The following is a 22,500-nucleotide window of genomic DNA, read 5'->3' on the forward strand; positions in this document are numbered from 1 at the left end:
GGTATAAAAGTGCCCAAAACCATTTTCCATCTGCACATCGCGAATAAAGGTAATTCATGGAACTGTCATGCTCATGAAATATCACGAGCAACGACAATTTGAGAAAAACGGGTAAAGGAAGAGGGGACCTTGTAGCGCCGCACGCATTCTTTCTTGCTTCGTCCAGGCACAGCATCGGCAATACGATCCCATCGCTCTGCCGTGCCAGCACCGAAGGTCTTCAGTGCTTGTTCAAGGAGCTTCTGCTCGGCTGCTGTCCATGGAGCCATCGCCTCTCCCTTGGCCGCCTCTTGGCCTGAAGTGCAACGAGTGTCCAAAATGCAGGCAATAGGATTACACACAAGCAAATTTACTTTAAAAACTTTATCCAACACCTCCCCCCACCCAGTCCCACTACCCAAAGAGATAAATCTGATGGAAAAAAAAATCAATTTGAAAGAGCGTAATCACTCGTGTTTAATACGCATGGCACCTTTTGGATAAAATTCTCAGGAAAATACCAGTTTCTATGTATAACCAGCAATCCAACAACTACAGGTTTATAGCGATGATCTTCGCCTGCAACCTGCCGTTAACCGTGTTGACTACAATCCCTAGAGATCGGCACTTGGTTATCCACTCGATCGGGACCTTGTTTCGGTCTGGAGAAATGATTGGCCTTCTTTTGGTCTTGGGCGTCTTCTCAATAACTTATTTCGGTCTGCCAGGCTCTCACGTTACTCTCATCAAGCTCAAACTTGCAACCAAGCTGCTCTGTTACCATATAATGCAGCATAATGAATGACTTCCAACTTCTACAAAACACGATGATGAATGACATCGCATAATGAAGGTACCCAACAACTCAATGAGGGATTTGTGACATCTATCCAGCACAGTAAGAGCTTGTTCGTAACTTTCAAGTTTTTTAGCGAGTCATTAGCTTATGGTGAGTCTCAAGCAGTCCATCATGCTGCAATGAATGTCTTCATTCCTATCTTTTCCCCTCCGTCCTTTTCCAACTTGCTGTACACTTTGAATAAGATATCCCACAATGTACTGCATTTTAAGATGGCGGCACCCTGCAACAAAGGTTGGTCATGTGTCAAGAGACAGAAATCTGGAAAAATAGAGCTTTCACTTTCAGAAATAGAAAATAAATATAGAGAGCTTTCACTTTTCAGAAATAGGGATTGAATGTCCTGAACTGATAAAGATGGTACGAGCACTTCCAGGCAGGCAGCAGTTCAGAAACGATGTCCGGCTCGATCGTTTGAATGATGGACAAATGGAGCGGAGAGTTGAGGTGGTGGAGAGGAGACAGAGGAGGTTAAAAGTGTTGTGTGTGCAGGAGACTAGATTGAAAGGGGACATGACGAAGAGGTTGGTAAGGGGATCCAAGCTTTTGCACATGGGAGGGGATGGAAACAGTAATTGTAACTGCCTGGGAATAATGGTGTTGGAAGAGATCAGCAAGGAGGTGGTCAGAGTGGAAAGATGAGAGTGACAGGTTGCTACGGCATGGTTGGTAATACAGAGGCAAACGGTGTGTGTTATGTCGATAAATGGGTCACAAACAGGAAGGACTGATACAGAGAAGGAGTTCAAGGATGCTTTGGAGAGGATGACTGGATAGGTTGAACTGTAGATAAGGGTAGATCTGTTGTCGTTCTGGACAAATCAATCCATCTAAAAAAAAGTGCTAGCACTGAGTGATATAAATACATGCAGTATCTCACAAAAGTGAGTACACCCCTCACAAATATGTAAATAATTCATTGTAACCTTTTAAGCAGCTGTGCTTGAAGTAAAACCTTCGAGTTGATGACAGAGTAGACATTCTGCAATATGTATGCAGGCACAAAACTGCCATTCCATAAAAACAAGTTGGCATATTACGAATATTTCTGAAAGAGGAGGCAACAAAAGTGAGTGCACCCTGCTATTGTCTGCACAAGAAGTCAAGCATGATAAAAACAGCTTCCATTTTCTGCATATTTAAGTCAAAGAGTGTTCAAGGTACAAATATGCACCAAACGATACACACAATGTCCATAGAGCTGCAACCTCCCTGGTATGTTTCAAGTGAAGAAGTGTACTCAATGCAGTAATTGTCTATCTGCTTGCTGAAGAAATAATTGCATAGGAAATACTGTACCAATCGCCATTGAGAAAGCAGCATGGCTCCTCATGGTAAAGAGCTCTCGAAATATGTCAAAGATCGAATCGTTGACCTACATAAAGATGGTCAACGATACAAGAAGATCAGTGCTTCTTTGAAAGTAAGCCCCAACACCGTGGCCAAGGTCATCCAGAGGTTCTCCAAGAAGCGTACAACAATGAGTTGCACTCGCCAGGGTAGACCAGCAAAGTTGACTGCACGTACTGTTCGCCAAGTTCAGAATCTAGTCCTCCAAGACAGACGACAAAGTGCCGCCAAGATTGCTGAAGAGATTTCTACAGTTTCTGGCCAGTCTGTTAGTGCGCAAACCATACGTCGCACACTCCATCGTATCGGGTTGCATGAGCGTTGTCCAAGGCGTAAGCCTCTCCTGAAGCAGAGCCACAAGAAAGCTCGCAAACAGTTTGATGAAGCACATCAATCCAAGCTCCTGGACTACTGGCAACATGTCCTATGGTCTGATGAAACGAAGATCAATTTGTTTGGATCTGATGGAGTGCAGCATGTCTGGCGGCGACCTGGGGGACAGTACCAAGACAAGTGCGTTATCCTGACTGTCAAGCATGGTGGTGGTAGTATCATGGTTTGGGGATGCATGAGTGCTGCCGTACTGGAGAGCTCAAGTTCATTGAGGGAAACATGGATTCGACAATGTACTGTGACATCCTGAAGGAGAAGATGTTACCCTCCCTGCGAAAACTTGGGAGAGGAGCTGTATTTCAGCACGATAACGATCCGAAGCATCGTTCCAAGCAGACAATTGCCTTTCTGAAGAAGTCGAAGGTCAATGTGTTGGAGTGGCCAAGCATGTCACCTGATCCAAACCCAATAGAACACCTGTGGGGCATCCTGAAATGTAAGGTTGAGGGATGAAAGGTGTCCAACATCACGCAACTTCGAGAAGTCATTGCAGAGGAGGGGAACAGGATCCCAGCAAAGACGTGTGGAACACTGGTAAACTCCATACCAAGTAGAATAGCTGCTGTGCTCAAAAACAATGGTGGACATAAAAAATAATGAATACAATAACGCTTTAATGTGAGAAAGTACATCGGGTGTACTCACTTTTGTTGCCCCCCCCCCTTTTCACAGATATGCCCAGTATGCCACATTGTTTCCACAGAATAAATGTTTTGGGCCTGTAAATGTATGACAGAATGTCCAATCTATCATTTCTTTGAGACTTGCGTTTATAATATATCGAAGTAAAAAGTTACAACAAAATATGTACATTTTTGTGAAGGGTGGACTCACTTTTGTGAGATACTGTATATGAGGCTGCATAACGACCCCACAACTAAGCAGCAATGAACCCTGAACTCAAAACTGGCTGCTTTGAAAAGAACTGGCAGATTCGCAGTGCAGGACTATCACTGGTTGTACAGCAACAACGGAGTAGCACCGAGATTACATGGCTTACCAAAGATACATAAACAGGATGTCCCATTAAGACCTATCGTGTCTTTCGTCAACACTCCTTCATGGAGAACATCGCGTTATATTGTTTGCATTATCAGCAAACTGGTGGGCAAAACCGAAACAACCGTCAGAAATAGCGACGAGTTTGGACAACGATTAAAGAATATCAAAATCTGTGATGAAGAGATGATTGTGTCATTTGATGTCGTCTCGCTCTTCAGAAATGTTCCAACGGATTTGGCGGTCAAAGTGACACGGGAACGCCTCGATGAGTCGGATGACTGGAAAACGGCCTCGCCCAACAGTTGGCTCATGCCCGATGACATCACAGGGTTTCTGGGAACGTGTCTGGACAGTGCGACGTTCGTGCGTGATGGTACACATTACAAACAGATCTTTGGAACAGCGATGGGCTCTCCGGTGTCTGCAGTGGTATCAAACTTGGTGATGGAAGAGTTAGAACAGAAAGTCTTTACTGGAAGAAATGATTGGTCACCACGACACTGGTAAAGATACGTCGACGCCACATTTGCCATCGTGCACCAGGACAAAGTAGAACACCTGGAGAAAAATAAATAAATAAATAAATAAATAAAAACTTGGTGATGTTTACCCCCAGTATAAAATTTACCAAAGAAATGGAGGACAGACGATTGGCATTTTTGGATGTGGAGGTACACCGACAACATGACGGCTCTTTGGAAACGTCTGTGTATAGAAAACCAACCCACACCAATAAATTGCTCGATTTTAATTTTGTGTAATCCTGCCGATCACAAACATAGTGTTGCTAACACACTAGCGTCCCAAGCATGGAAAAGTTCATCGTCCAAAGATGCTGCAATAAGAGAGATAACAGGCACAGGACATTTTATCCAACAATGGTTACGGCAAGCATTTTTTACCTGGACTCAAGAAACCATGAATCCAAAACATCAAGGAACAAGAAATCGTTGGTCGATGAATTCTACTGTATTACCCGGACCTCTTGGAAAGAATTGCCCAAGTAATGCAAGGGGCACAAATCGGAGTGGCATCTAAACCACCATGCATTATCCGCAGAGCTATCACCAAATTAAAAGACGTTATTCCATCTGGTGATAAGTCACGAGTGGTAGTACAGTACCACTTGTAATGATTGTGGTCAGGTGGATGTCGGTGAAACTGGGAGAAGGCTCAAATCAGGTTTGGATGAACATAAAAGGGCAATGCGGCTGGGTATGGCAAATCTATCCATTTGCAAGGCACCAGGTACAAACCGGTCATGAGTTTGACCTGGATGGAAACCGTATACTGAGTGCCATGCCCACCAAACACCAACAATAGATTCTTGAAACTTGGCAAACCAAAGAACAGGGAAGGGGGTTAACCAGTGAAACTAATGATCTCCCAACCCAATACAATACACGAATACATCAAGAAGGGGAGGTGTAAAATAAGATGATTGACAAGCCAACCTTACCCATACAGCACCCAGGGGTTCTAGCAGGTGCTCAAATGGAAGCACATCAGCAGGGGGAAAAATGGGAGGACAGTCCTGATCACTCATGTGCATCATTACAACACGAGATAATGACATTTGCAACAAAGGAATGAGAAGTAACCCAATGATGATAATGTGGCTTTCGCTCGTTTTAACAACAACAAAAAAATGGTTCCATGCTTCCATGCGCGACCGGAAGGAGGTCGAGTGGTCTATAAAAATTAACAATAAAACGGCTGCTTGCGCTGGCTTGTTTCACTTTGGCTTGAGAGTGTTTGTGGTTCACAAGCGAAACGTTGCCTGAGGGTGACCCTGCTCTTCGCATTTGTTTCAATATTGGAGAGTGGAGGTCAATTATATTTATTGGTTGGCTGTGCCTACTTTTTAATTATACTACACTACATGGCCAAAAGTATGCGGACACCACTTCTAATTAGTGGATTCAGCTATTTCAACCATACCCATTGCTGACAGGTGTATAAAATCAAGCACACAACCATGCAATCTCCAGAGACAAACATTGGCAGTAGAACGGGCTGCACTGAAGAGCTCAGTGACTTTCAATGTGGCACCGTCATAGGTGTGGTCCACCAGACGCCGGTCTCCTTGGGCTAACCTGAGGAGGTCCCTTCAGGTGGGTGCCTGGAATATCATATCCCTAAGAGAAGATGACAAACTGTCTCTGTTATCATCTGAGCTCAAGCGTTTGAACATCGGTATTGCAGCACTCTCTGAGGTTCGGAGACCGGACAGTGGCAAGATCGTGGCGGGTGGTTCCACCGACAAATTGGTCTGGTCACTATGATGGTTACCATGCACAAAGGAGTTGCTGCAGCTGTGTCAAATAAGCTGACTCCAATGATTATTGAGGTAACACCGGTCACCAAGCATATTACGAGACGAAGGATTCATCACTCCTTGGGTGTCATTTCCCTGATCTCTGTTTATGCTCCGAATGAGGCGAGTGATCTCACCGTGAAGGACTCATTCTATGCCACGCTTGAAGCCTGGTGTTGGCTTAGTGGTTAGGGTGGTGGCTCGGGATCCTAGGGTCCTGAGTTCAAGCCCCGTTGGCCGCTGAATTAAAAATACACCAGGAGGTTGCCTGTCATCCTTCTGAGGTCGGCAAAATGAGCACCAGTGTACTGGTAAGGGGGACAATGCATCAGCGGCATAGCCGTGTCCCAACCAATGATGCAACCAGCAGCCACAGGCTGCACTCAATAGAGAGAGATGCCACGCTTGAGTCAGTGGTTGATCAGTGCCCCAGGCGAGATGGCCTTCTAGTCTTGGGGGATTTCAATGCATCGATTGGAACTGATAGGGATGGTTATGAGACGTGTGTTGGTCTCCATGGGTCTGGAACTGTGAACCAGAAGAGCAATAAGTTCCTCGACTGTGTAAGAAGTCATGGACTTAGGGTGGTTGGTTCATGGTTTCATCACCCACAAGCTCATCACTGGACTTGGTATTCCAACGCTGGCGGTGTGGCAAAGGAGACTTATCATATGCTCGTTGATGGTCGCTGGAGGATGATCCAGAACTGCAGGGTCTACCAGAGTGATCAATTCCTCAATACTGACCAGAAGCTTGTGGGAGTAACTCTGAAGTTGCAGCTTAAATCTGGGAGAATGGTACCATCCCAGCCGAGGCTGGATGTTGGCAAGATCAAGGAAGAGAGGGTAGCTGAAGAGTTTGTGAACAGGCTAAGTGGAGATTTGGGGGGTCTGGGTGCTTTGGAGAATCCTGAAGAGTTGTGGAATGCCTTCAAGACCACCATCCTTGATGTTGCCGGTGGATGTCTTGGAACTCACCGGAGGGCGAAGAAGAATTTTGTCTCTCAAGGGACACTGGATACCATTGACCAGTCGCAGGGCCAAGCTGTTTGGCCAAGCCAAGCCAAGCCCTAACAGCTTAATGGTAGAGTTGAGCTGTTCAGGGAGTTGAGGCATAAAACTACGTGCACTGAGGTTAGACAAGGAGGCCTATGTGCAAGGAATATGTGAGGGGGTAGAGCATCACCTGTGATCAAGTGATTCTTGCACCGCTTACATGGGAATTAGTGCATTGTGTTCCTCCAAGCTCGTCCCTCGGTGTACTGCAGCTGTGAAGCAGAGGGTGGGGGACTCTTGACAGAGGAGTCCAAGGTGAAGAGCCACTGGGCCAGTTACTTTGAGCAGCTGCACCAGGCTGATCCACCAGCTGTCGAGTTGGATGTCAGGGGTGTTACAATCGCTATTTCTGACCCTCCAATCAACTATGGTCCACCTTCGTTTGTGGAAACACAGACTGCGGTGAACCGGTTGAAATGGCGTGAAGCTCCTGGGAACTGTGGCATCCATGCTGAACTTCTCAAGGCTGGTGGAAATGCTGTACTCGTGTCGTTGCATGCAGTTCTGTGCTCTGCCTGGAACAAAGGCATCATCCCAACTGACTGGAAGAGGGGCCTTGCTGTTATAAGCTGAGCTGTTCAGCTTATAACTGTCCCTCTATGGAAAGGGAAGGGTGATCGCCAAGACTGCAACAACTACCGAGGGGTGGCACTGCCCTCAGTGCTGGGCAAGGTCTTTGCTCGGATAATTCTTGAGAGGGTTCGCCACCATCTGCTTGAGCACCAGTGCCAGAGCAGTCAGGCTTTACACCAAAGAGGTAAACGATTGACCGTATCCTTACCCTTCAGATCATCATCGAATGCAGACGAGATTTTCGGCAGGGGCTGCTTGCAGCCTATGTTGATCTCTGCAAAGCGTTCGATTCAGTGAATCGGGATGTCCTCTGGAGGATTCTTGGTCTTCGTGGGGTGCCACCAAAACTGATCGATCTGATGTCTGAACTATACACTGGTACTGAGAGTGCTGTGAGATGTGATGGTACCATTTCCGAGTTGTTACTGGAGTTCATCAGGGGTATGTACTGCCCCCCCTCCCCTTTTCAGCACTTGTATGGACTGGATTCTGGGGAGGATGTCGGAGAGATCAAGCTGCGGTGCATCATTTGGGAATGTCAATATCTCTGACCTTGATTTCGCAGATGATGCAGTCATCTTTGCAGAGACGCTGGATATCCTTTTGGGGGCACTCAAGATGCTGAATGAGGAGTCGGAGCTGCTGGGATTACGGATTTCCTGGGTCAAAACTAAGATCCAGGCTTTCAATGTCATCTTGGATGCTGCTATCCTGTCTGTACCTGTTTGTGGCGAGGATTTTTAGGTCACAGAGAGATTCACTTACCTTGGCAGTGATAGTCATGTCTCTGCTGGCTGTGAGCCAGAGGTCAATCGATGTCTGGGTCAATGCAATGCATACCAACGACAGTGCAGACAGCAATGCGTACCATGCGTGGCCTCATTGGTATGCAATGCTGTCTGCGCTGTTGCTGATGATTCGCCAATAAGCGATGAAACCGGTCCGGCAGCTGAGTGGGTGTGCAGCATTGGGATTCTGTGTGTACTATTTGTGAATATCTTTATACCTGTGGAGTAACTCTGGGAAGGGTTTGATACAGCAAATCGCTTACCTTGTGGAGGCCTTCTTGTTGCTTTATGCAGCAGTTTCAGCTGGAGGAACATGGGAGGTGTGCACTGCCCTATACATAAACTATATATATATATATATATATATATATATATATATATATATATATATATATATATATATATATATATATATTTATATATATATATATATATATATATATATATATATATATATTTATATATATATGTGGAGGGGGGGGGGGGTTAGACAAATTACAGAAGGGAAGGCCCATGTTTAATCTGCTTCAATGCAGCAGGAGACTCTATCAAAAAGCTGATTTATATTTATTTTACATGTTTATTTCAATTGACGTGTTTATTTTTGGCTGCCGCCCACCTTCCTTTCTATTTTTGAGAAGCCCAATCACTTCTTCTTCTTCTTTCGGCTGCTCCCGTTAGGGGTCGCCACAGCGGATCATCTGTATGATGCGCATCGTGATTTGGCACATGTTTTACGCCGGATGCCCTTCCTGACGCAACCCTGGTCGCCTCTTACAACACAGGGATATGGTACACCTATTTTAACCGGGGTATACACCGGCCCAGTATACTGGTACTCATTTCGCCGACCTCGGAAGGATGACAGGCTGAGTCAACCCCCTGGTGTATTAATTCAGTGGACCAACGGGGCTTGAACTCAGGACCTTTTGGATCCCAAGTCGCTGCCCTTACCACTGCGCCAACACCAGGCTTAAAATGACCGTTTTTACAGCCATTTTTCCCTGCTGTGCAGGGGTTTGGCTTTTTGTGAGGCAATGTTTTATGGCCGGATGCCCTTCCTGACGCCAACCCTGGTCGCCTCTTACGACACACAGGGATATGGTACACCTATTCTAACCGGGGCATACACCGGGACCAGTACACTGGCACTCATTTCGCCGACCTCGGAAGGATGATGAGCTGAGTCAACCCCTTGGTGTGAATTCAGTGGCCAACGAGGCTCGAACTCAGGACACTGGGATCCCAAGCCGCCACCCTAACCACTAAGCCAACACCAGGCTATTAGAAGCCCAATCACCTAACCCCCTGAATTCCCATCAGAAATTGGTTTTAATATCGTGGCATTTTCCAGGAATGTAACGCCCGTGATATTTAAGGGTTTACTGCATACAGCATCCGACAAAGGGTTAAGACTCAAAACCTCGGCTTTTTCTTGCTTCCTACAGTTAGTGGGGCAACTTAGCTAAATATAGCATAACAATTGTGCATTTTGTGAGGAAAGCACCAAATTTGGCACACTAGTAGCCTATCATATTATGAACAGATTTGGATATTGGGCCATCTCAAAATTTTTCATGGCAGTGGGAAATGGCTGCCACAGCCATCAGCGGGTGAATTTGAGATGGCCCAATATCCAAATCTGTTCATAATATGTTAGGCTACTGGTATGCCAAATTTGGTGCTTTCCTCACAAAATGCACAATTGTTATGCTAAGTTTCCCCACTAAGTGGTTAGCATACCTCAGTTTAGTTCTGGCAATTTCCATACATTGTTTTTACCTGTTTGCCAACACAGATGAATGCAAGCATTTGTCTTGGACAGTCTGAGTGGCCTCCACGAGCAAGACCAGTTCTTCATTCTACCTATCTGGTCAAGACATCAATCTAGTCTCTTACAGTTAACCAGTCTAGGAAACCTTTTTCGACGTATGCCACAATACTTTTAAGAATCGATAACCAATGTCGAAGTGTGTGGTCAACATGTGATGTCTCCACTGTGGTGCAGATCCAGCAAAATAACTATCCGGTTTCTGCTTGCCTCCAAAGTACTGGATTGTTCTTAATTGTGTCAGAACATCACATGGGAGATGCAAATACCTACTCCATAAAATGGTGAATGAAGGATACGTAGCCAAAATGGATGGATATGTAGCCAAAAAAAAGAAGCGCAGACAAAATGGATGGACATAGCCCAATTGTGACAACAGCAAAATGCAATACATCATCCGCATCACTGATCATTGCCATATTTTTGATTTTTCAGGAGGCATAAATACTACCCATCTGGTATCCTCAGACCCAACGATTGGCTTTCAAACTGAAATAAACTTTGAAAATGTCCGTTGCTTTTCAAAAGCCATGACATAGAAAGAAATACAGCAACACACCACACTTCATCAACTTTAGTTTGTCCTTGCAGATGTGGATCCAAACTCATCCTCCCTACTTACAAACATGCCCAGAAAGCAATAAAAGAAGCATTCCATGAAGGAGATGGTGCAGTATTGAAACTTATCAAAAAGCTTGAAAATCGGTTGCCAATTTACGAGGTCCAACAATAAAGTTAAAGGATTAAAGCAATTGAAAATTTTATTGCAAACGTACCAATTATGTTGAGTGGTCGCCTTCAAAGTAATCTCTCTGGGAGTCTATACACGCTTGCCATCATCACTGCCATGCTTCAAAGCACCCTGGGAAGATGTTGTCTGAAAGGCCATTTGCCCATTTAGCTCATTTATTACGGCTCTCTTGATCTCTTCCATTGATGCAAAATGAGTTATTTTCATTGGAGTTTCGGACATCGGTCAGATCGGACCAACATTCTCACCCTTTCGACAATTTCATCCGTTTTGGCAATCGATGGGCGTCCCGACTACGCGTCATGTTTCACCCTTCTGCAAACCTCTTGGCCCACTCAAACACACGCAATCTTGACATTGTGTCTACCCCATACACCAGCTTCAACTTGTCGAAAATGTTCGTGCGACTTTCGTTTCGTTTTACCAAAAACTTGATGAGTCTCGTTCTATAAATCTGTCGTTCATCATCAGATCATGATTGCAACACTTATTATTTTAACAAAACACAACTGCTCAAAACAACGGCTAACACGGTACTGACAGGAAGATTACGATGCACGTCCAATTACGAAACCAAAGCCAGTGCTGCCGCCTGTCAACAAAAAAGAAAATCAGTCCTGGAACTTTATTGTCAGACCTCATTTTAAAAAATAATAATAAATAAAATTTTTAAAAAGCAAAATGCATCTGGATAGAATACAATCACTCTCACCGTCCAACCTCTGCGAAGGCTCGGCCACATTTGCTGCTTTGCTGGATATGTGGTCACGGTGATAGAGTTCGTAGGCTCGCCGGTTCAACTCATCCTTCTGCACTGGGTCTGTGCATGAGAATGGGAAAAATACAAGATGAATTTTAGGATTTATGAGGAAAAAAACAAAGTAAAACTTCGACACATTTATAAACTCACAAAAGAGTTTAACAATACGCGTGAAAAAAACGGAGCAACGGAGCAGAAATACAATACAACGGAGCAGAAAGGAAAAAGGGAAGAAACAGAATGGCGAGTTAGCACCTTATACGAGAACGGCACTTAGTAGAGTGCATACCTCCACCAGTCTGAACAGTTTACGTTTTGTATTTCACCAATGGGCCGGATCGAGAACCGGACCTTGACTAAAATCTCATCTGCTTGGTCTTGTTCACTATCCAACTCGTCCAACAAGTTTTGCTACAACTCGTCCACAACTTTTTGAAATGTCGTGTTCTATAACGTTTATTTTATTTATTTGTTTTTGTCCCCAAGGGTGACACAGGATGGCCAAGGAGGTACGCACACTCGCCTCTAAGCTGTCTCACTTCGGATTGATTCCCAACCCAGCTATAAACTGTCAGTCCGGTGTTTCACAGGCAGGGTGATTTCAGCAGTGTGCGTGTGGTCCCTTGGATGAACGTTAAATGGGATTACAGTCTCCCAGCATTCGTTGGTAGACGTTAAAGATCCCATGGTGTTCTTCACAAAGAGAAGACGAACTATCACCAGCACCATTGCCAAATTCCAAATCCCTACCAAAACTTGTCGAAAGTCAGGTCTGGCCGTGAAGACTCGGGCCCCCGGCCGACCCCACAAGAAAGGTGGGATAATGATGGCTGTTAAAGAAGAAATCTTTTTCGGCCCCATCTCTCAATGGTGAAGAATCACTTAAATATAAAAATAAAAATTCTAGCATCCAGATCGTAACCAAAATCTAATAAATTTCTCCTTGTCACACTCCCAACCTGTCCACGAAGTTTCATCGTAATCCGTCCATAACGTTTTGTGATATCCTGCTCACAGAAAAACAGACAGGGGTGAAAACATAACCTGCGTCCACCTTTGATGGAAGGGGTAAATATATTGTTGATATATAGCTAAATATATTGTTGTTTTGAGTGATTATTAGCCCCTGTTGGACTTGGTCCGAAACTGGGGCTTATGGATTTGGTCTCAATTTTTGTGTCCGTGTGTGTGCGCGTCCGCAACGATATCTAGGACATGTATGGAGCGATTTTATTCATACCTGGCACAAAAACAACACATGATGAAATACATAGGCACATTATCTTGTTTTGCGACGCGATCAAAGATGGCCGACTGGCAGCCATTTACCGATGTTGGTTAAACCTGACACACAGAAAATGAATGACGGCTTACATATGCACGTAATCCCCCACCCTCCACCCCCTCCCCCTCCCGAGATCAGATCCAAGATGGTCGATAGGTGGCCACTTTGTTACTTAAACGTGTCCCCAACAATTTCTCTAACATGCATGGTCCGAGTTTGTTCAAACTTGGCACAAGCACAGTACACGATGGCATACACTTGTACCTTACTTTATTTTGTGATCTGATCAAAGATGGCCAGCTGGTAGACTGGTGGCCATTTTAGTTGTAAAAAAGCTGATGTTGAACACGTTCTCAACCATTTCTCGGATGTGCATTTACTGACGTTCTTCAAACTTGGCAGACAGTTAATTAATGAATGATGGCTTACATAAGCAAGTCATTTTTTTTTTTTCGAGATCAGGTCAAAGATGGCCGATTAGTGGCCATTTTAGTTGTGAAAAACCCGATGTTGATCACACCCTCAACCATTTCTCACACATGCATTTACTGATGTTGTTCAAACTTGGCACAAGCGCAGTACACGACGGCATACACGTGCCCCTCACTTTATTTTGTGATCTCATCAAAGATGGCTGACTGGTGGCCATTTTAGTTGTACATAAATGTGGGCTCGCCCTTTAACTCCATACAGAAAAATTACTAATTTTTGTGGGTTGGGAGGTTGAGGGAATAAGCGTGTAATCAAATTATTGGGATGAACAATGCTGGGATGCCCTACAGTGAAAGTGGACACCTCAGGGGCTTCCATCATATTTTCAAGGACATTGGTCCGCTTACATCAACAAATCAATGCTGTTAAAGACAGGCCTCAATCTGGACGACCAATGGTGACCTCCAACAGAGAAAATGCAACTCCATCAGACTTGTCAGACGTATTCCTTTTCCCACAAGCACAGTGATGCAGCATGAATGGAATCTCCCTTGGAGGTTATTCATTAGAACTATCTGGAACTGGATTTCTGCTGCTGGTTACAAAACCTACAGATCAGTCTTGTGTTAGAACTTGTGCTAATTGTGGAGTTTTCGTCGTATTTTCATATCGGGTTTCCTTGAGGCCTACCCTTCTTCCCGTTTATGCGTGCGATCGTGTTTATCCTTATTACCGTCAATTTTTTTTTCCACTTGTCTCTCCACCCTCCTTATATCCCCCTCAACTATACCCTCCATTTCATCTCTTAAAAAAAAAAATATATATATATATAAAAAAATACAACAAAAAAATACCTTTAACCTCACGTTGTACTCCACGTGCCCACATGACTTCCTGTACCGACTTTTCTTCCTCCATATTCTACCAATCTTTATGTAATGACTTTAATCACATCTCTGACTTTAACATTTTTAAATCCCAGTTTGCAATGTATGTTCATGTTCCATCAATCATCCTTTTTTTTTTTTCCAACTTCAGTGCCAATTCACCCCACCTCCTTTCATCTACCTCCTCCTAACCCCTCTCCTTACCAATCCCATCTTGCCCCTCAACCTACCTCCACTCTTGGCACCTCTTCACTGTCTTCAGTTTCAGTATCAGCTTCTCCTCTCTTGTCCAAAAGTGTGTGGTGTTCTTACATCTGTGGGCTCCATGCCAACCCAACAGATATCTCACTCTCTCAATCAGTACACTCATCACCCCATACATCCTCCTTCCCTCCTTTCAGCACACCTCCCCTTCTTCCCAATCTTGTACCTCCCCATGCCCGCTCCCTTCTTCTTCACCAAGTCTCATTCTTCCCCTCTCCCATCACCCTCATGCACCTTGGTCGTGCCTGCTCTCATCGTCTCCCCTCCCACTCAAACCTTGCCTCTCAAAGCAACCTTCACACTCTTCCCCCTCAAAGCTTCCCTCTCACCTTTCTCTCTCAACTCTCCCCCCCTCACCAGTATTACTCACGCCCCATCCCAAAGTTGCACAACCCCCGCACATCCACAAAGGTGCCTCCTTCCCCCTCCCTCGCTCTTCCATCTCATCCAATCTTCAATTGCCCTCTGCCCCCTCTCATTACACCCCACTGTACCTTAATCCATCACCACCAAGCCCACTGTACCTCAACCCATGTTTTTTTTTCAGGAAAAAACAATCTGAAACTGGAAGGGCACTCGGTAGAGCACATACCTCTGCCACGTAATGCCTGATCCACGAGAACATAATCGGGCCCAACACATTTTTGAAATATCATGCTATACAGTACTATATCGTTTTGTCCCTACCTCTCAATGCTGAAGAATCACTTTTAAAATTAAATAATTATCGTATCCAGATCTGCATTCGGATCTTCACCAAAATTGAATCAATTTGTTGTGGTCACACGCCAATCTGTCCACCAAGGTTCGTCCGAATCTGTCCACAACTTTGAGATAGCATGCTATATATCATTTTTGGCCCCATCTCTCAATGATGAAGAAATAATTATAGTAGTCGGATCCGGATCTTCACCAAAATCTAATCTGTTCGTCCTCATCACACACCCAACCTGCCCACAAAATTTCATCCGGATGAGTCCACAACTTCTTGAGATATCCTGCACATAAAGACCGACCAACAGACAAACAAACAGACAGAGGGGGGTGAAAACATAACCTCCTTCACCTTCGGTGGCAGAGGTAAACATAATACCTCTGGCGACTTCATCCGCAGAGGCATAAAAAATTCATACAAAACCTCCAAATGTTCTCATTTCTTGAACATGCATACTTTACTCATATATCATTTTAGTTTTGATAAACCTAACAGCTTCTGAGTAATTTTCTCAGTTGTTGCTATGATCCAGAGAAATTCAGCCTGTGCTTAACTCTCTTCCCTGGTATATTTTAAACAGGGGTTGCTGCAGCTCATTTTAGGACTCTGACAAGAGGGCCAAAATTCAAGGGGCAGGTAGAGGAGGAACGAATATAATATGGCATTGTCCCCTCCAACCGACCCCAACCACACCTGCAGCCTTACACTGCACCATCCCACCTTCCATAAATGCAAAGCTCTGTGTACAAATTGAGCTGCTTATGGTGCACTGTTTATTAAATATTTGCTGATGGGAAGTGCATAAAGGTGAATGATAAGTATTATGATAATGTTGGTTCTGGCCTCTCTACCAAAATAAAATAACTTGATTATCAAACAATTAAATTATTAATGTTGTTGGTCGATTCTGACCCCTCGATGAAAATTAAGCAATTCACCACTCCCCCTTCAATTACTCGTTTCTGAGACAAATTCCCAGAAATTAACAAAAATAGATCGTTTTTTTTTTGGACCAAAGCCCAGTTGAAATTGCTCGTTTCTAAGGTACTTTCACCAATAAATATGTGTTGACTCTCCTCGATAATTAACTTTCTTTTTTTGAGACAATTAATTTGAAAAAGTATCATAATTCTATCCCCAAATACACATTGAATTAAGAGAACTTGAAGCCAAAATGACGAATAACCCCCCCTCCCCGCCCCCCCCAAAAAATTACCTCCACCACCGAAGGTGATTACAACATTTTGGTAAGTACTTCTGTAACTGTTCATTTAATTGTCCATTTGTGTTCTTAATTTATTTGTTTAATATTCGTCTCTAATATGTAGTTATGCCAGGGTGACCAAAAATGTGCCCTGGGAATGCAACCCCCTCCCAGCCCTCTCTCCATTATAACACTACGTCGATGGGAATATCTCTTCTAATTTATGTCGTTTTTGCTTAACGTTGCATTTTCTAGGAAAGCATCCACAACGTTAAGTGGAAACTTGCTGAAGTGCGTTTTCAATTAACAATTATACAATTTATTTCAGAAAATATCACACTTTGCAAAAATCTTTTCATTTACACATTTCAATGTCTTAAAACATAGATACGTTGATTCCGAGTGCAAGTCGAGGCCCGGACTTCCAGGAAAAAAAAAAGTATCAACTTATACGCCAAAAAATACGGTAAATGGGAAAAACCAAAGTGAAATACAGTCGAACCGCTTTTATCCGAAATGGTCGGGACCAAGGATGTTCCGGACAAACAATATTCCGGTTAATGAACGTCATTAATAAAAATAAAAGTTTTTTTTGTCAATGTCTGATGCAATTTTTTTTCAATGGATGTCATGTTACGTTGTACCCCAATCCTAACCGTCATAGCTCACCCTAATTACAGTGAAGTCAATGACGCGCTATTGCAAATTCCCACGCTTCCCAACTCAAGCAAAGTTTAAAGATGGTAAAAAGTTCCACCAGGAATGACCCAATATCAAGTTCTGAGTTAAAGCCCCAGATGGAGGAGGTCAAAAATGATACCGCTCTTGCACCTTCTTGCCATGTGGTAATCATAACTACCAAGTTTGGTGAATGTCTGCATAATCGTTTCGGAGTAATGTGACCAACAGACGGACAGAGTCGTGCGATTGATTGGGCCCTAAGATTAGCATAATTAAGGAATCCACAGATTGCTTGGTTTGTATCAAGGGCGTGCATTTGGTAAGGGTTAAGGGGTTTTATTATCCATTCATATTTTATTGTTATTGAGATTGTCTCATTCTTGTATCCTAACACGTACATTTTCTTTAATTAAATACACTTGGTCTTGGGGTGAATTCCATTTATTCTGGCTGCTTCATTTGATGGTTTAGGCTGGTTGCAGTGTAGTTGGAGTCGGGTTGAAACCCTGTTCGACCACGCTTGTAACCAACGGTGTGCTCGGCCGATTAGATGAAATCATGGGTGTCTATCAGCGATTCACCCGGCTAATTCCAAGGTCCCACGAGTATTTAACGTGACAAACAGGCCTGGGAAGTTACTCGGAACCGTGTACTTGGTTGGTGGTTGCGGTCGTTTTGACAGAACTCGCAGGACTCGAACAGGGCAACCGGAACGGAGCCGCAGCAGAAACAGTATTTAAATTAAATTCACAAAGGTGAACAATAAAAAAAGTTGAAAGTTGAACTTGAAAGTCAGAAGAAGATGGTAAACAAACCATGAAAACAGACAATGTGCCCGAAAGGAGAGCGATACTTTTTGATAATTTTACAATCTTCCCATTGTTGGCTCAGAAAAATGTTGAGTATTGATGAGTGTATTACAAAGCAGTAATTATTGGTGAAAGTGTCTCAGAAACTGGTTTAAACTGTTTTTTTGTTTCAGAAAAATTGTTCTTGTGGACTTCTGGGGACTTCACTCAGAAACTGTAATTAAAGGGGGGTAGTGGTGAATTATTTAATTAATTTTGGTTGGTTCTGGCCCCATTCACTTCGTGGGCCAGAACCAACCAACAAAATTATGTAACTGTTTGATAATCAAATTATTTAATTGAAATTGACAGAGGGGACAGAACCGCTATCATTCACACTACTTACAGGGACATGTATAGACAAAGGTGTGTTGTGATACCGAGTTTCTGTAGAGTCTTCGTTTTCGCAATGACGTCTTTCGCCATTCGTTTCACTCCACTGTTGGAGTGCGAGTTCATAAAATTTGCGATAACTTCCCACCTGGTTCAACACACAGCAAACACGCACTGTATCCTTTTTGTAAAACTTACATCAGACCCAAAAATTGTGTCAAGAAAATGAGCATGATCTTTGCTCGAGCTGGCATGGTTATGTGGTACCCTAATCTGTTTTTAAATCTCCAAAGCCCAAATACCACAACCACTCACCGAGCAGCCGTCCCAGCAGGAAACAGGTTCACCGACTTTATGAGGAGTTGCACGTCCTCTTCCGACCACCAGGCATTGGTTACTGTCGCGCCACCCGCCGGTTGTGCAACTCCGTCAACCCCTGTTGAGCGACCCCCCTGAAGCTGTGCTTGCGCCTTTTCCTGATCCAGCACCTCGTTTACCTCGTACAGCTACAGGAAATGGACTCGCATTCAGCATCATGGCAACAGCACATAAACAGGCAAAAAGGCATGAGCATAATCCAGGAGGCAGCCATGGTGGCACTTCAAATGGATCATGATCAGTTGAACTCCCTCCCTCACCACCCTACCCTCCCCCTCACAGCCCAGATACAGACACATGCTCCCTCCAAAGAAACAGCTCAGACCACAACCATGCCCTTTACCTTTCTGTTGATCTCTACTTTTGCTTCACCCTCAGTGGCTTGTTCGAGCATTTCATTTAACCCCTGTAAACTGGGAAGAAGAAGAATTCCATTTACGTGGAGGGAGAGGAGTTTAAATTGACAATTCAATAAAGGCAAACTTAAAAAAAAAAAAACAAATACACACGATGATGACAGTGCTTCTCAACCATTTGTTTGTTTGTTTATTTATTTATTTAAAGGCACATTTTCGAGTTTGCTCGATCCTCGCAGGGCATCGAACCAAATTTTACCACATGAATGTGTATTATATTTTCACAAGAAAAATACCTGGACCCAGTGATGGGAAAAGCAAGCAAAAGTATCCCCAGTGATGGGAAAAGTTAAAATTCATCGATCAAGTTAAATTATTTCATGGACTTTAAGAAGGTTAATTGGGTTTCACTCCTGGTTTCACTCAGAGCCAAAGCTCTGAGCAACTTGTACTGGCGACCACAAAATGGTGGTGCAACATCAGGCGGCGGAAGTTCAATTTGTCTAAAAATGCTGCACGCAAAATAAAATTTGGCATCAACATTATTCATTCCTGTTCTCCTGTCATTTCAAAAGTGAATGTTGAGCTTTGCCTGCATGCACAGCTTTTGAAACGCAGAGTGGGAATCAGCCACCGTCAACGAGAGACAGACGAATGCACGGAAAGACACCATGATTCGCAATATATATATATATATATATATATATATATATATATATATATATATATATATATGTATATGTATATATATATATATATATATGTATATATGTGGTGAATTAACGTGAATTGAGGGACATGACGCGGGATCACATGTTGTGCGTCTCGCGTATAAGGGGATGTCTCTGCGGCACGAGTGATTGTCCCCGGGGCATTGCTATTGACATCGGCTGTCCACTTGATGCTCGTTAACTGAAGGTGCTCATTGACTGGTGAGAATGGAGATTATATCGAACTCCGTGCTTACGCGGATTTAGTCTGCAATGGTTAACTGCACATGTATACGTTACTGCTTATGTACTCCTAGCTGAACCTGTATTTCCTGGTGTGCCCACAGAAGCGGCTCCAATCAAATGGAATAAAGCCTAAACTCTGAAGGTTCATCTCTCGCTCTCATTTCAATTTATTCCATTTGATTTTCTCGGCTCTCTCAACCAAAGATGGACAAGATCTACAAACCAGAGAGGTTCGACGCAGACCCGAACGCGACTGACGCAGAAATGAAATGGTCACATTGGTTCTGTTCCTTCTCACACTATCTGACCATCATCGCGGAGGGAGCTGACAAATTTGCCGCTCTCGTGAATCATGTCTCGCCCGGCGTGTACAGGCTCTTCTCGGGGTGCGACACTTACGAAGCAGCGATCGAGGTGCTGCAAGCGCTCTACGTGAAGCCCAAGAACGAGGTGTACATACGACATCTTCTCAACACACGCAAGCAAGCAGCCGGGGAGACAATCGATCAGTTCCTGCAAGCTCTGAATCAGCTGGGAAAAGACTGCAGCTTCCGGGCGGTAAGCGCCGAGGAACACCGAAAGGAAGCGACCCGGGAGGCATTCATCCAAGGACTCAGATCAGCCCACATACGGCAACGCTTACTAGAGAAAGCGCAACCCACTCTTGACAAGGTAGTCGATCAGGCTCGAGCAATGGATACGGCTCAGCAGCAATCTGAGTCATTTGGGACACCGATGCTGCTCATGAACGCTGCTACGGTGGGAACTCAAGGAACCCCACTGGCACAGACACAGCCAGACATAGGGGATGGAGAAACACCCGAGGTGCCGGATACCCAGACCTCGTCAAACTCCTCAGCAACTGCTCCGGTTGGTAAATGCTTCTTTTGTGGGTACAAAAGGCATCCTCGTCAAAAATGTCCCACCAGAGATGCCACATGCATGAATTGCGACAAGAAAGGGCATTATGCCAGGGTATGTAAATCTACTCTAAGGAGAAATAAACCCACTTCTGCGGCTCTCTACTCGCAAAATAAATTGACTGCAGCCTCCCGGGGAATCTATCCAAGGCTATCATCAACGTACGAATTAACGGGCATATGGCTGAGGCACTGATTGATACCGGTAGCTCGGAAAGTTTCGTCAACAGCTCGCTAGTGAAGGGCAGGAAATGGGTAATCCACCCGACTGACAATACGGTATGCATGGCCGCCACCTCACTACAATCCCGCGTACGAGGGTACTGCAATGTTGAATTGGACGTAAAAGGGTACACGCATCGGGATGTAAAGGTGCTGGTGCTTCGTGATTTGTGCGCAGACGTAATTCTGGGTCATAATGTCCTCAAGCAGCACACGAGCGTCGAAATACCCTTTGGAGGAAGCAAGCCTCGTCTAATTTTAAATGCGTTGACCACCGCGGAGGTGACGTCCCCCAGCTGTTCGCTAACTTGTCGCCGGTCTGCAAACCGATAGCGATCAAATCGCGGCGATATACCACTGCTGACATGAATTTCATCACTTCGGAAACCAAGCGATTACTGGAGGAGGGAATTATAGAACCGAGCGATTCGCCATGGCGCGCACAGGTGTTAGTAACCAGCAGTCAGAACCATAAGAAACGGATGGTTGTCGATTATTCCCAAACGGTCAATCGCTTCACCCAACTCGACGCCTACCCCCTGCCGCGCATAGATGAGATGGTCGAACGCGTGGCCAATTATAAGGTATTCAGTACCATCGACTTGCGAAGCGCCTATCATCAAATTCCCATCCGAGAGGAAGACAAACCGTACACTGCATTCCAGGCAGGGCGGCGCCTCTACCAGTTCAGAAGGATACCATTCGGTGTCACGAATGGAGTAGCTTGCTTCCAACGGGTTATGGACGACATCATCTCAGATGAAAACCTCGAAGACACTTTTGTTTACGTGGATAATGTCACAGTGTGCGGTAGGGATCAGAGGGAACATGATAGGAATCTGGACAGATTCTTGAGCATTGCTAGAAAATATAATCTGACTCTCAACTACGAGAAATGCGTATTCTCGGCAAGGTCAATTGACCTTCTCGGCTACACAATAGCCGACGGCACAATTAAGCCTGATCCTGAGCGATTGCGCCCGCTCCGTGAGCTTCCACCACCTCAGGACTTGCAAACAATGCGCCGGGTGATCGGGATGTTCGCTTACTATGCAAGATGGATTTCGCAATACTCCGAGAAAATACATCCCCTAGTGCATTGCAAAAACTTTCCACCAGATGCCGCTGTCGTAAGGGCTTTCCACAATCTCAAGGATGATATCAGTAAGTCCGTGGTTTTATCGATCAACAGCTCGGTGCCCTTCGTGGTGGAAACCGACGCTTCAAATCACGCCATAGCTGCTACACTTAATCAGTCTGGGCGGCCGGTCGCGTTCTTCTCGAGAACTCTCTCTAGAAGCGAGCAGAGACACTCGGCAATAGAGAAGGAAGCGTACGCCATCGTTGAGGCGCTGCGGAAA

The 22,500-nt window shown here is 44.5% G+C and overlaps 2 protein-coding genes across 4 annotated transcripts in view; one reads left to right on the plus strand and one right to left on the minus strand.

The window, feature by feature from the left end:
- Positions 1–8: 8 nt before the first annotated feature.
- DNAJC2 (DnaJ heat shock protein family (Hsp40) member C2) overlaps positions 9–22,500 on the minus strand; it is a 66,916-nt gene continuing 44,424 nt past the window's right edge. Inside the window, exons 12-16 of one of the 2 annotated variants that reach the window (XM_085853214.1) lie at positions 19,029–19,098; positions 18,623–18,813; positions 18,355–18,455; positions 11,611–11,718; positions 9–295 (exon numbers count right to left, since the gene is read on the minus strand). In XM_085853214.1, the coding sequence (XP_085709340.1) occupies positions 72–295; positions 11,611–11,718; positions 18,355–18,455; positions 18,623–18,813; positions 19,029–19,098 (694 nt within the window). In that variant the 3' untranslated portion in view covers positions 9–71. Of the gene's footprint in view, positions 296–11,610; positions 11,719–18,354; positions 18,456–18,622; positions 18,814–19,028; positions 19,099–22,500 lie in introns of those variants that run through there. The other variant, XR_015050924.1, reaches the window with a different exon arrangement.
- On the plus strand, positions 19,817–21,384 carry LOC147014843 (uncharacterized). 2 transcript variants are annotated; one of them, XM_085853217.1, is made up of 2 exons: positions 19,817–20,227; positions 20,372–21,384. In XM_085853217.1, the coding sequence occupies exons 1-2, from the start codon at positions 20,202–20,204 to the stop codon at positions 21,111–21,113; spliced, it is 768 nt and encodes a 255-aa protein (XP_085709343.1). In that variant the 5' UTR covers positions 19,817–20,201; the 3' UTR covers positions 21,114–21,384. The 2 variants fall into 2 exon arrangements, with proteins under 2 accessions (XP_085709343.1, XP_085709342.1); XM_085853216.1 differs by having other exon boundaries at positions 19,817–19,973; positions 20,099–21,383.

The sequence above is a fragment of the Eptatretus burgeri genome, chromosome 13 (genome assembly GCF_056783735.1).
Source record: "Eptatretus burgeri isolate ZD-2024b chromosome 13, Ebu_testis_v1, whole genome shotgun sequence".
Classification (NCBI taxonomy): domain Eukaryota; kingdom Metazoa; phylum Chordata; class Myxini; order Myxiniformes; family Myxinidae; genus Eptatretus; species Eptatretus burgeri.

Bases quoted from the DNA above. Each gene is read 5' to 3' on its own strand.
- LOC147014843 (XM_085853216.1), top strand. From the start codon at position 20,202: ATGGACAAGATCTACAAACCAGAGAGGTTCGACGCAGACCCGAACGCG.